We start from the raw sequence: 14225 nt of genomic DNA on the forward strand, positions 1-14225 counted from the left end.
TTATTCACTCCCTCCTACATAGAAGAATGTATATATGTTGTAGACCATTTAATACTTCTTTCAATACTAACCATTGCTACTGTCATTTTTAGTGCATTTTCCCATAGCCAAACTTGCCCCTCCTACTTTAATAGTTTCTTTTGTTCAGATTTAGGACCCTAGTTTCAGAATGAACTATATTACTTTCAAAGTTAATGTAAAATTGTATCAAATTATGGTCACTATTTCCTAAAGGCTCTTTCACAGCAAGTTTACTAATTAGCTCTTTTTCAGCGATGGCCTGAAACTCAGAAACTCAGATAATGTTCTGGGGGCCCCCGTTCGTATCCAGCCACAGCAGGTGATGGAATTTGAATTCAATAAAAAATATCTAGAATTAAGAATTTACTGATGACCATGAAATCGTTGTTGATTGTTGGAAAAAACATCTGGTTCACTAATGTTCTTTAGGGAAGGAAATCTGCCTTCCTTACCTGGTCTGACCTATATGTGACTCCAGAGCCACAACAATGTGGTTGACTCTCAACTGCCCTCCAGAAGCAACTAGGGATAGAACATAGAACATAGAAAGCCACAGCACAAACAGGCCCTTCGGCCCACAAGTTGCGCCGATCACATCCCCACCTCTAGGCCTATCTATAGCCCTCAATCCCATTAAATCCCATGTACTGTCTTGAAATATCTGACAGGATCATTTGATCATGGTACAGTGGTTAGCACTGCTGCCTCACAGCACCAGGGACCCAGGTTCAATTCCGGCCTCAGGTCACTGTCTGTGTGGAGTTTGCACATTCTCCCCGTGTCTGCATGGGTTTTCTCCAGGTGCTCTGGTTTCCTCCCACAGTCCAAATATGTGCGGGTTAGCTATGCTAAATTGATTGGCTATGCTAAATTGACCCTAGTGTTAGGGAATTAGCAGAGTAAATATGTGGGGCTATGGGGATAGGGCCTGGGTGAGACTGGTTGGTGCAGGCTTGATGGGCTGAATGGCCTCCTTCCGCACTGTAGGGATTCTATGATCTCAGTTTAACAAAATATTGCTTCTATGAAACCTAGCAGTGGGACTTGAAAACATAACTTCTAACAACCAGGTGAAGATGCAAAGATGATACTGTTTATACTTTAAATCTGCACTTTAGATATAAATTTATTACATTTCAAACCGACATTGTTAGTTTTCCCTTAAAAACTCCAAACGTGCTTGGTGCTGGTTAGACTGAAGAAAAATCATGCAACAAATCACCAAGTTACTTCTTTATTTCAGTGACATCTGAAGATTCTTCTAATAGGTCCTTAAATTGTCTCTTTCTTTCTAAATTATCTTTTGCTTGCCTTTTCTTCTCTTGTTTTTTCCATTGCTGTTCTTGTTTTTGCTTCACAATTTCACTGTTTACACCTTTGTAATGTACGTCAAGTTTTTCTTGCAAAATTGTTCTGGCTATTTTTCTGTTCTGTTCTACTGATCTGGTTTGATGGCACTGAAAAGGAAATGCACACAATGACTTGTAGCCCATTTATTCATTGTTTATGAAAATTTGAACTTACATGACAAAAGAAGCATGCTACTTCAATATGAGTGATTGCATTGTTCTGAATCCACTTTATAAGCAGCTACCTTCACCACAATCCCAGATGGAACATGCTTCAGCACCACACAGTTACTGGTTTTATTGGTTGCTTGACCTCCAGGCCCACGACCTCGGACGAACTGTTCATCTAATTCATCTTCTACCACAACAGGCAGGTTTAGAAAACTCTTTTTCCAAGCAATAGGCATCATTAAAGAAGTATGTTTGACTTCCAGAAACAGTTTTGCTGAATTGCTTGAATTCCATTGCCGCACAGAAAGTGCTTGTGCTCTTGCTAATGACAGTAAGAAATTGTATAAAATGGAGGAAGTCATTGAATGCAGACTTTGGATTACGATGCAAGTTTTCTGAAAAATACAAATTCATGTTAGTGAACATGTTAAAGGGAAACAGATGCTGAAATGCTGGCTACTTACTTTTCCTTCTATGAATTATGCCCCTTTTATCAACCATATCTTTCTATTGGATTCAAGTGTCTCTGCATTGATCATGTGTCCTGGAATTTTATTGTCTGCCAACTGTACAAGCAAAAATAACTGTCCCATTTGTATAGTTCTGTTATTCTACTGGCATAATTTATCTTTACAAAATACCTTGTTCTTTCAACATTTCTTGTCTTGATTCACTGCATCTGCTGATACTGAATTCCCACCCAAATGGCTAACCTTTCCTGACAAAACATAATCACAAATAATTGAAGCTATAAGTTCATGTAGAGTGATAAGCTAAACAGTCTGCTCTGATGAAGTGTCATCCTGACTCGAAACGTTGGCTTTATTCTCTCCCCCCAGATGCCGTCAGACCTGCTGAGATTTTCCAGCATTTTGTTTTTGTTTCAGATTTCAGCATCCGCAGTATTTTGCTTTTAAGCTAAACAGTAACTTAGTTTGAAGAAATTAAGTGCCTTAATAATTCCTATGGTAAATACTATCCTTCAGATAAGCATGTCCACTCTCATTCTTGCTAGTGTTCATTTCACAGCATATACTTGCTCTTTCCAGAATTTGCTGCCATCGCTTCTTGAAGATCTCCTGATTAGTCACTTCCATGTCCAAACTCAATCCTTTTCAATCATAAATGTTGTCCCTCTTCATTTCCTGTTCTTGTCATAAGCTGTCCATTCTATTATACCACAAAAAACAGTGGTTGATGCTCCCACTTACTGAATCTACAGTATTATTTGACACACCATTACATCTATTATACTGGTTTCATCCTGGTTTTTATTTAATAGCCACCAAAATAACATTGGACTACCAGCGGTATAGTGGCTAGCACAGCGCCAGGGACCCACGTACGATCCCTGGCTTGGGTCACGGTCTGTGTGAAGTTTGCACATTCTCCCCTGTCTGCGTGGGTTTCCTCTGGGAGCTCCGGTTTCCTCCCACATTCCAAAGACGTGCGGGATAGATTGATTGGCCCTTAGTGTCAGGGGAACTAGGAGGGAAAATCCATGGGGTTATGGGGGTAGGGCCTGGGTGGGAGTGTTGTCGATGCAGGCCTCCTTCTGCACTGTAGAGATTCTATGAATGCCCTGGGGACCCAGGTTTGAATCCCGCCATGGCAGATGGTAACATTTGAATTCAATAAAAATCTAGAATTAAAAGTCTAATGCTGACCACAAAACTATTGTTGACTGCTGTAAAAACTCTCTGGTTCACTAATGTCCTTGCGAGAAGGAAATCTGCCATCCTTACTTGGTATGGCCTACATGTGACTGCACATCCACAGCAATGTGGTTGACTCATAATTGCCCTCAGGGATGGACAATAAATGCTGGCCCAGCCAGCAATGCCCAAATCCCATGAACAAATAAATATGAACATCTTTCCTGCTAAACTCTCCCATTTCACTCTACTCACTTCGACCCTCATTCCTTTGAAATGTTAAGTTTAGTACAGTTGTTTCTGACCCAAGTTTCTTTCTCTTAAACTGAATGCTGAATTCCATTACGTTACGGTCATTTTCCCCTAGGTGACCTTTTACTCAGAAATTATTTATTAAACCTGCCTCATTACATACCACCAGATCCAAAATAGCCTGATTGGATCCACAACATATTCATAGAAATCATCATAGAAACCCTACAGTGCAGAAGGAGGCCATTCGGCCCATCGAGTCTGCACCGACCACAATCCCACCCAGGCCCTACCCCCACATATTTACCCACTAATCCCTCTAACCTACGCATCTCAGGACTCCAAGGGGCAATTTTTAACCTGGCCAATCAACCTAACCCGCACATCTTTGGACTGTGGGAGGAAACCGGAGCACCCGGAGGAAGCCCACGCAGACACGAGGAGAATGTGCAAACTCCACACAGACAGTGACCCGAGCCAGGAACCAAACCCAGGACCCTGGAGCTGTGAAGCAGCAGTGCTAACCACTGTGCTACCGTGCCGCCCCCTATTGTTCTAGGAAATTGTCCCAAAAACGTTCTATGAATTCTTCCTCATGGATACCTCTGCCAATTTAATTTTCTCAATCCAAATGAAGATTAAAGTCACCAACGATTAATGTACTGCCTTTTTTACATGCGCTCATATCCTCCTGATATATCATGTAGTATAGCTATTATTATAGACTACTCCTACCAGCAGCATCTACCATCTTATCTCTCACCTCCACCCATATGGATTCTACATCTTCCAATCCAAGGTCATCTCTTTCTATTGTACTTGTTCAATCTCGTACTGATAAAACTACCCCCCCCCCCACCCCCGCTTTCCTTCCTGCCTGCCCTTGTGAAAAGTCACATACCCATGAATGTTTAGTTCCCAGCTTTAATCTTGAAACCTCGTCTCCATAATGGCTACAATCGGACCCATTAACCTTAATTTGTGCTGTTAACTCATCTATTTTGTACTGAATACTGTGTACTAAGTAAACAGCCAGGCATTTTGCTTTTGTATCTTCCTCTCCTTGACCCTATTTACTGTTGTTTTAATCTTTAATCCATCGTGATCCTACTCAATGGCGAAGCAGCTTGGACGGGCCGAATAGCCTCCTCCTGTTCCTGTGTTTTGGGTTAAACCGAAGGTGGGAAAGTAACACGAGCCGCGGTCCACACCTGAAAAAAAAGAGGACGCCGCTCCTGTGAATATCGCAGCGGCTCCGCTCAAAATATCACGCTTCACGGAGCAAACTCCCCCCCTCTCTCCGGGCCTGACCCTCTCTCTCTCTGGCCGGGCCTGGGGCCCCCTCTCTCCCCTTTGTCTGGCCGGAGTCTGGGCCCCTCTCTCTCCCTGGCCCGGGTCTGGGCCCCTCTCTCCCTGGCCCGGGTCTAGGCTCTCTCTCTCTCTCTCCCCCCGGCCCGGGTCTGGGCTCTCTCGCTCTCTCCCCGGCCCGGGTCTGGGCCTCTCTCTCTCTCTCTCTCCCTGGCCCGGGTCTGGGCCTGCTAGTCAGGCTGTGCCGAGGTTGTTGTTGTTGTCTCGCGGGGGAAGGGGCGGGGCCGCGCGCGCCAGCCAATCCGCTTCTGCCGGAGCGGGCATACCGTTGGCAGCTCGAGGCGTTTGAAAATAAACGGCAGCGGCGGCTGCGCGTGCGCGCCGGGGGCTGGGGTTTCCAACGGTCAAAGTGGAGAGTCCGCTGCAGGACAGGAGGGGGGGGGGACTCCCCCGTTCCAGAGCTGCAAGGAGATCGCGCTTGGCGCCGTTTGGGTTTGAGCGGGCTGGAAATTGGCGTGGAAGCCGTTCGGTGCCGCTTTTGATCCTGCGTCTTTTCCTTGGCCGAGGTGAGGGGGCGGGGCTTTGTCCTCCACATCACTCTAACCTGGGTTGGAAGGTGTAGTGGGGCCCAGCTTGCTGCTGTGGATGATGTGATGATGTTGTGTTTCCTTCTGTCCCAGCCCCCAGTGTGTTGCTTGCTAATGGCGCCTGCCCCCTCCTGCTTGTTCTACATGAAGCTTCTGGATTGGATTGCTGTGTAGCTGCAGTGTTTTGGTAGCGAAGGATCAGGGCATCTTTCCTGGCTTTGATGGATGCTGCTCATCCCCCCACCCCCCCTCCTCACCTGTATAAAGCGAAGGCCTAATTTTCGTTCACTTTAATTAAGAGGGGGGAAAAAAAGTTTGTGAATTAATTTGTCTTTACATTGTTGCCTGCTGCCAGGAATGTGAATGATGTGCCGATGCAAGTTCTTTTGACCATCCAGCTTGGGAAAAACAGTTGTGCTCGAGTGTCTTACTCCCGTCAAAAGCGTTTTGAGGTCAGCAGTCACACCAGCAAATGAGAGCACCAACCGGACAAAGTACAGCAATTGTGACATTGGATCATCGTCCAACTTAATGTCTGTGTTCCTTTTCAGTAGATGGCCTTCGACTTTAATACAGACAAACTTCCCAGTAGATGACGATATTCGTCAAGATTCCGGAGGACCATGGCGGACTCTGATTCTGCGTCCTTGCGAACTGTTAAAGAATTGACCAACAATTCACCAAAAACCGCAATTCATCAGGATCTTGGTTATAATTCTGTGGCACAGCCCACGGATACTGCACCTCCTGCAAATAGGTATGAGAAAAGACTCCATTTGGAAATTATTAATTGACTTCTTCTATCATGCATGGCTTTAAATTTTCATTTGTATGGAATCACAAAATTGTTACTAAGAGGCCATTTGGCCCATCGTGTCTGCACCGGCTCTCTAATCGAATGCCATTACTTTACTGCCCCACACCTGCCTTTTTCCATTTACCCATGCACATGTAGTCATCTAATGCCCTCTTGAATGCCTTGATTAAATCTGCCTCCACCACACTTCCAGGCAATGCATTCCAGACTTCTTTTTCAAATCACTTTTTAAATCTGCCCCCTCATTCTTGATCCTATCTATTCAGCCAAGCCCCCACATGAATTTCAGCAGCTCTATCAAATCTCCTCTTAGCCTTCTCCTCGCCAAGGAGAAAATCCCAACCTCTCCAATCTATTCTTACTGATGTATCTCATCCCTGGAACCATTCTTGTAGACCTCTTCTGCATTCTCTCCAATGCGTTCGCATCCTTCCTGTAGTGTGGTGCCCAGAACTATACGCAGTATTCCAGCTAAGGTCTAACTAGTGTATTGTATAAGTGTGACCTCATAGAATCCTACAGTGCAGAAGGAGGCCATTCGGCCCATCAAGTCTGCACAAACTACAATTCCACCCAGGCCCTATCCCCATAACCCCTTGCATTTACCCTAGCTAGCCCCCTTGACACTAAGGGGCAATTTAGCATGGCCAATCCACCTAACCCGCACATCTTTGGATTGTGGGAGGAAACCGGAGCACCCGGAGGAAACCCACACAGACATGGGGAGAATGTGCAGACGCCACACAGACAGTGACCCAAGCCAGGAATTGAACCCGGGTCCCTGGGACTGTGAGGCAGCAGTACTAATCACTGTGTCACTGTGCTGCCCATTAAATCCTTGCTCAGAATACCATATGCTTTATCAACTGCTCTCTCCACCTGTCTTGCCACAATCAGTGATCTGTACAAATACACCCAAGTCCCTCTGCTCCTACACCCTTAAGAATTCTACCTTTTTTATTGTCTCTCCATGTTCTTCCTACCAAAATGCATCATCACTCACAAAAACAGAAAAATGCCGGAAAATCCCAGCAGGTCTGACAATGTCTGTGGAGGGAGAATAGAGCCAACATTTCGAGTCTGATTGACCCTCTCTCCACAGATGCTGTCAGACCTGCTGAGATTTTGCAGCATTTTTCCGTTTCTGCAGATCCAGCATCCATAGTATTTTGCCTTTATGCAAGATCTGATAATTCTCCACACTGACCTTAATGTGCCACACCTATCTGCCCACTCCAATTTGTCTATGCCCTTTTGAAGTTCTACACTGTCGTCTTCTCAATTTACAATATTTTCAAGTTTTGTGTCACCCACAAACTTTGAAATGGTCCCCTGCACCCCAAGATCTAGCTCATTAATATTTATCAAGAAAAGCAAGGGGACCTGATATCAATCTCACAAACCTTCCTCCAGCTTGAAAAATATCCATTGACCATTATTTTCTGCTTCCTATTCAATCAGTTTTGTATCTACATTGCTGCTGTCACTTTTATTCCATGAGCAAAAGTTTTTCTCAAGTGTAGCACTATCTGCCTTCTGAAAGTGCATGTATACCATATCAACAGCATTACCCATATCTAGCCTTTCTGTTATCTCTTCAAAAACCTACAACAAGTTGTTAAACATGATTTCCCCTTTAGAAATCCATGCTGACTCTTCCTAATCAACCCACATTTTTCCATATGTCTACTAATTCTATCCCGAATAATTTCTGGAAGTTTGCTCACCACTGATGTTAAACTAACTGGTCTGTAATTGCTGGGGCTACCCTTGCAAACTTTTTTGAACAAGGGCATAACATTTGCAATTCTCTTCCCCAAGAGAAGATAAGAAGATTATGACCAGCATCCCTGCAATTTCCATTCACACTTCCTTTAATATCCTTGGATATATTTCATCCAGTCCTGGTGCCTTGTCAACTTTCAGTACAGACAGTCTATTCAGTACTTTCTCCTTATATTGAACCTTTTAGGAACAAACATTCTCGTTTGTCACCTATCTTCTACCTCTTTGATAGTGATGGATGCAAAGTATTAATTTAATATCTCAGCCATGCTGCCAGTCTCCATATGTAAATTTCCTTTTAGATCCCTAATTGGCCCTACTCCTCCTTGTATTATACATACGTCCATAGAAGATTTTGAGATTCCCCTTTATGTTGGCTGACAGACTTTTCTCGCAATCCCTCTTAGATTCTCTAATGTGTTTTTTCAGCCCCCCTCTGAACCTTCTGTACTCCTCTTGGTTTCTATCTGCCACCTGGCATAAGCATACTTTTTCTTCCTTATCTGAATTTCCATCTCTTTTTTTCATCCAGGGAGCTCTGGATTTGTTTGCCCTACCTTTCCAGATATACCATGACTGTCCAGACCATTTCTGTATTGAAGGTAGCTCATTGTTCAGCTACAGTTTTTCCCACCAACCTTTAGTTCCAGTTTAAGTAGCTCCAATGTTGTCCCATTAAAATTGGCTCTTCCTTCAATTAATTATTTTTACTCTTGATTGCCTATCTTCCTTTTCTATCATCATCCTAAAACTTAAAAACAATGATCATGGTCTCCTCAATGTTCTTCCACTGACACTTGATTTACGCAGCCCACCTCATTTCCAAGAACCAGGTCTAACAGTGCATCCTTTCTTGTTGGACCGGACACATACTGCTGTAGGAAATTTTCCTGAATACAGCATAGGAACATTTACTCTTTTCTCTCCACCTTTTACACTACCAATCCACATTCGGGTAAAGTTTACTTATTAGTGTCACATGTAGGCTTACATTAACACTGCAATGAAGTTACTGTAAAAATCCCCGAGTCGCCTGTTCGGGTACACTGAGGGAGAATTTAGCATGGCCAGTGCACCTAACCAGCACGTCTTTTGGACTGTGGGAGGAAACCGGAGCACCCGGAGGAAACCCACGCAGCCATGGGGAGAACGTGCAGACTCCGCACAGACAGTGACCCAAGCCGGGACTTGAACCTGGGTCCCTGGTGCTGTGAGGCAGCAGTGCTAACCACTATGCCATCGTGGATAATTAAAACTACTCTATAATGTTTGCATCTTTCTGTAATTTTCCTGCAGATTTGCTCTTCTACATTCTTCTCACTAATTGGAGGTTAATAGGCTACAACGAACAATGCAATTCCACTCTTTTTGTTCCTCCGCTCTTTCTTTCCTCTCTTTTCTGGACACCTTGTACCCAGGAATATTTAACACCTAGTCTTGCCCTTCCTTGAGCCACGTCTCTGTTCTTGCTACAACATCATATTTCCACAGTACAATCTCCGCTTTTAATTCTCCAATCTTATTTACTATACTCATGCATTCATGTACATGCATATTAACCTTGATTTAGATGTCATTACTATCTCCCTTACACCAACTTCATTTATTAAATTACTATTCTCTATGCTAATGCTTTCTGCTCTCCCATTAGTTTGTGCATCCTGGTATTCCTCTCTAATATTTCCTTTTGGTTCTCACACCTCTGCTGAATGAGTTTAAAGTCCTCCTTATAGTATTAGCATAATGCCCTGCAAGGAACTCAGTCCTAGTTCTATTTAGGTGCAACCCGTCTGGCTTGCACAGGTGCCATCGCTCCGAGTCAGGTGTCCCAGGAATCTAAAGCCCTTCTTCCTGCACCATCTTTCCAGCCGCGCTTCATCTGCCTTATCCTACCTTTTCTGTGCTCACTTTCTCATGGCACTGGGAGTAATCCAGAAATGACTACATTTGAGGTCCTGCTTGCTGATATTCTGCCTAGCTCCCTAAATTCTGAGCGCAGAACCCTATCCTCTTCCTTCCCAAGTCATTGGTACCAATGGGGCGGAACGTTGGCACAGTGGTTAGTACTACTGCCTCACAACACCAGGGACCGGGTTCGATTCCCGGTTTGGGTCACTGTCTGTGTGGAGTTTGCACGTTCTGCCCACGCTGTGTGGGTTTCCTCTGGGTGCTCCGGTTTCCTCCCACAGTCCAAAGATATGCAGGTTAGATGGATTGGCCATGCTAAATTACCCCTTAGTGTCAGGGCAACTAGCTAGCGTAAATGCATGGGGTTATGGGGATAGGGCCTGGTTGGGATTGTGGTTGGTGCAGATTCGATGGGCCAAATGGCCTCCTGCACTGTCGGATTCAATGTGGACCATGACCTCTGGCTGTTCACCCTTCTCCAGAATGATGTCCTGCTGTTGCTCTGTGAGCTCTTTGACCCTGGCACCAGGGAGACAACATACCATCCTGGAGTCATGTCTATGACCACAGAAACACCTGTCTGTTTCCCTAAGTAACGAATCCCCATCTCTCTTGTTCTTCCCTTCTTGGTCCTCCCCTCATATACAGCCAAGCTCACGATGCCATAAACCCGGCTCTGACTACACTCCTGAGGAACCAGTGCCCTCATCAACTTCAAAGGTACGGTAGCACAGTGGTTAGCACTGCTGCTTCACAGCTCCAGGGTCCCGGGTTCGATTCCTGGCTCGGGTCACTGTCTGTGTGGAGTTTGCACATTCTCCTCGTGTCTGCGTGGGTTTCCTCCGGGTGCTCCGGTTTCCTCCCACAGTCCAAAGATGTGCAGGTTAGGTTGATTGGCCAGGTTAAAAATTGCCCCTTAGAGTCCTGGGATGCGTAGATTAGAGGGATTAGCGGGTAAATATGTGGGGGTGGGGCCTGGGTGGGATTGTGGTCGGTGTGGACTCGATGGGCCAGGTGGCCTCCTTCTGCACTGTAGGGTTTCTATGATTTCTATGAAAAATGGAAGACCAATTTCAGAGAGGGACCCCAGGGGATTCCTATACTACCTGTCTATCTCTCTTGGACTGTCTGGTGGTCACCCTCTCTGCCGCCGGGCCCTTAAGCTGAGGTGCGACCACCTCTCTGAATGTGCTACACATGTAGCTTTCAGCCTCTTGAATGCACCACAGTGACTCCAGCTGCCACTTGAGCTTTGAAAGCCAAAGTTCAAGTTCTTGCAGTTGGCTGCACTTCCTGCATACATGGTTGTTGAATAGACCGGTAGCTTTCATGACTTCGCATATAGTGCAGGACACACATTCCATTCGACTGAGCTGTACTGCCATGTCCTTAGTTTAATTTTCTTGTGTTAACTCTATTCTATATTGTATTACCTTAATATAATAAGAACATAAGAAATAGGAGCAGGAGTAGGCCTCGAGCCTGCCCCGCCATTCAATAAGATCATGGCTGATCTGAAGTGGATCAGTTCCACTTACCCGCCTGATCCCCATAACCCTTAATTCCCTTACCGATCAGGAATCCATCTATCCGTGATTTAAACATATTCAACAAGGTAGCCTCCACCACTTCAGTGGGCAGAGAATTCCAGAGATTCACCACCCTCTGAGAGAAGAAGTTCCTCCTCAACTCTGTCTTAAACTGACCCCCCTTTATTTTGAGGCTGTGCCCTCCAGTTCTAGCTTCCTTTCTAAGTGGAAAGAATCTCTCCACCTCGACCCTATCCAGCCCCTTCATTATCTTATAGGTCTCTATAAGATCCCCCCTCAGCCTTCTAAATTCCAACGAGTACAAACCCAATCAGCTCAGTCTCTCCTCATAATCAACACCCCTCATCTCTGGTATCAACCTGGTGAACTTTCTCTGCACTCCCTCCAAGGCCAATATATCCTTCCGCAAATAAGGGGACCAGTACTGCACACAGTATTCCAGCTGTGGCCTCACCAATGCCCTGTACAGATGCAGCAAGACATCTCTGCTTTTATATTCTATCCCCCTTGCGATATAGGCCAACATCCCATTTGCCTTCTTGATCACCTGTTGCACCTGCAGCCTGGGTTTTTGCGTCTCATGCACAAGGACCCCCAGGTCCCTTTGCACAGTAGCATGTTGTAATTTTTTTCCATTTAAAATGTTAACTATAATTTTTGGTGCAAACAGCGACTGAGAGACCTAGAGACCATTGCAAAGGTGAAAATCTACTTTCATTCCCAGTAGTGACTGCTGCGCCTACAGATCAAAGTGCAATGGGAAAGGAGATTATTCAGTTGAACCCAAAATTAGAGCTTTAAATTTGAACAAAGCAGTTACGAGGAGTAACTTGGCTAATGTATATTGGGAAACGAGATTAAAAGATATAAAATATATATATATATATATTGGCACACATTTAAAGAATTAATTTGATATCTGCAACAAAATACATTTCCTGAAAGGATAAATGCTGCACAAGGACAGTGGCCCAACTGTGACTAATGAGAAGTTAGATAGCAGATAAAATAAAAATTGTAAAAACTTTTATTGGCATATAGCTGCATCTCCTACTTCCTGCCACTAGATGCTGCAAGTCATCTGGCAAAGGGAAACAGTCCAAGTAAGTAGTTATTCATGGCGGAGTCATTGAAACTCTTGAGTTGTTGTAGCAGAATCCTGTTATAGAATTGGGGAATAGTAACAACCAATCTGTGTGTGTGTGTTTGACATCCATGCCACTGGTTGTTTCACAGTAAGAAGTCTTACAACACCAGGTTAAAGTCCAACAGGTTTATTTGGTAGCACAAGCCACTAGCTTTCGGAGTGCTGCCCCATCATCAGGTGAGTGGGAGTTCTGTTCACAAACAGGGCATATAAAAACACAAACTCAATTTACAAAATAATGGTTGGAATACGAGTCTTTACAGGTAATCAAGTCTTAAAGGTACAGACAATGTGAGTGGAGAGAGGATTAAGCACAGCTTAGAGAAATGTGTATTGTCTCCAGCCAGGACAGTTAGTGAGATTTTGCAAGCCCAGGCAAGTCGTGGGGGTTACAGATAGTGTGACATGAACCCAAGATCCTGGTTGAGGCCGTCCTCATGTGTGTGGAACTTGGCTATCAGTCTCTGCTCAGCGACTGCGTTGTCGTGTGTCGTGAAGGCCGCCTTGGAGAACGCTTACCCGAAGATCAGAGGCCGAATGCTCGTGACCGCTGAAATGTTCCCCAACAGGAAGAGAACACTCTTGCCTGGTGATTGTCGAGCGGTGTTCATTCATCCGTTGTCGTAGCGTCTGCATGGTCTCCCCAATGTACCATGCCTCGGGACATCCTTTCCTGCAGCGTATCAGGTAGACAACGTTGGCCGAGTTGCAAGTGTATGTACCATGTACCTGGTGGATGGTGTTCCCACGTGAGATGATGGCATCCGTGTGGATGATCTGGCACGTCTTGCAGAGGCTGCTGTGGCAGGGTTGTGTGGTGTCGTGGCCACTGTTCTGAAGGCTGGGTAATTTGCTGTGGACACCGGTCTGTTTGAGGTTGTGCGGTTGTTTGAAGGCAAGAAGTGGGGTGTGGGGATGGCCTTGGCGAAATGTTCGTCTTCATCAATTACATGTTGAAAGCCCCAGAGAAGATGTCGTAGCTTCTCCACTCTGGGGAAGTACTGGACGACGAAGGGTACTCTGTCTGCCGTGTCCCATGTTTGTCTTCTGGGGAGGTCGGTGCGGTTTTTCGCTGTGGTGCGTCGGAACTGTCGATCGATGAGTCGAGAGCCATATCCTGTTCTTATGAGGGTGTCTGTTGCGATCTTCCTCATCTGAGCAGATCCTGTATATACGGAGGGCTTGTCCGTAGGGGATGGCTTCTTTAACGTGTTTAGGGTGGAAGCTGGAGAAGTGGAGCACCATGAGGATATTCGTGGGCTTGCGGTACAGTGGAGTGCTGAGGTGACTGTCCTTGATGGAGATGCGTGTGTCCAAGAATGCAACCGATTCCAGAGAGTAGTCCACGGTGAGTCTGATGGTGGAATGGAACTTGTTGATGTCATCATATAGTTGTTTCAGTGATTGTTCACCATGAGTCCAAAGGAAGAAAATGTCATCGATGTATCTAGTGTATAGCATCGGTTGAAGGTCTTGTGCGGTGAAGCGGTCTTGTTCGAACCTGTGCATGAAGATGTTGGCATATTGAGGTGCGAATTTGGTCCCCATGGCTGTTCCGTGTGTCTGGATGAAGAACTGGTTGTTGAAGCTGAAGACATTGTGGTCCAGGATGAAGCGGATGAGTTGTAAAATTGCATCTGGAGATTGGCAGTTGTCGGCGTTGAGTACTGAGGCA

The 14225-nt window shown here is 45.2% G+C and overlaps 2 protein-coding genes across 14 annotated transcripts in view; one reads left to right on the forward strand and one right to left on the reverse strand.

Annotated features, from left to right (window-relative positions):
- Positions 1-1239: 1239 nt before the first annotated feature.
- Positions 1240-5968, reverse strand: mtrfr (mitochondrial translation release factor in rescue). The gene is made up of 4 exons (XM_078226102.1): positions 5918-5968; positions 4350-4517; positions 1616-1936; positions 1240-1478 (listed from the first exon to the last, which is right to left on the reverse strand). The coding sequence occupies exons 1-4, from the start codon at positions 5966-5968 to the stop codon at positions 1248-1250; spliced, it is 771 nt and encodes a 256-aa protein (XP_078082228.1). The 3' UTR covers positions 1240-1247.
- mphosph9 (M-phase phosphoprotein 9) overlaps positions 5067-14225 on the forward strand; it is a 112825-nt gene continuing 103666 nt past the window's right edge. For 8 of the 13 annotated variants that reach the window (XM_078227115.1, XM_078227122.1, XM_078227120.1 and 5 more), the window contains exons 1-2: positions 5135-5322; positions 5895-6100. In XM_078227115.1, the coding sequence (XP_078083241.1) occupies positions 5967-6100 (134 nt within the window). In that variant the 5' untranslated portion in view covers positions 5135-5322; positions 5895-5966. Of the gene's footprint in view, positions 5323-5614; positions 5796-5894; positions 6101-14225 lie in introns of those variants that run through there. The other 5 variants (XM_078227116.1, XM_078227121.1, XM_078227113.1 and 2 more) reach the window with 3 other exon arrangements.

Source organism: Mustelus asterias, chromosome 13 (genome assembly GCF_964213995.1).
Source record: "Mustelus asterias chromosome 13, sMusAst1.hap1.1, whole genome shotgun sequence".
NCBI classification, from domain to species: Eukaryota; Metazoa; Chordata; class Chondrichthyes; order Carcharhiniformes; family Triakidae; genus Mustelus; species Mustelus asterias.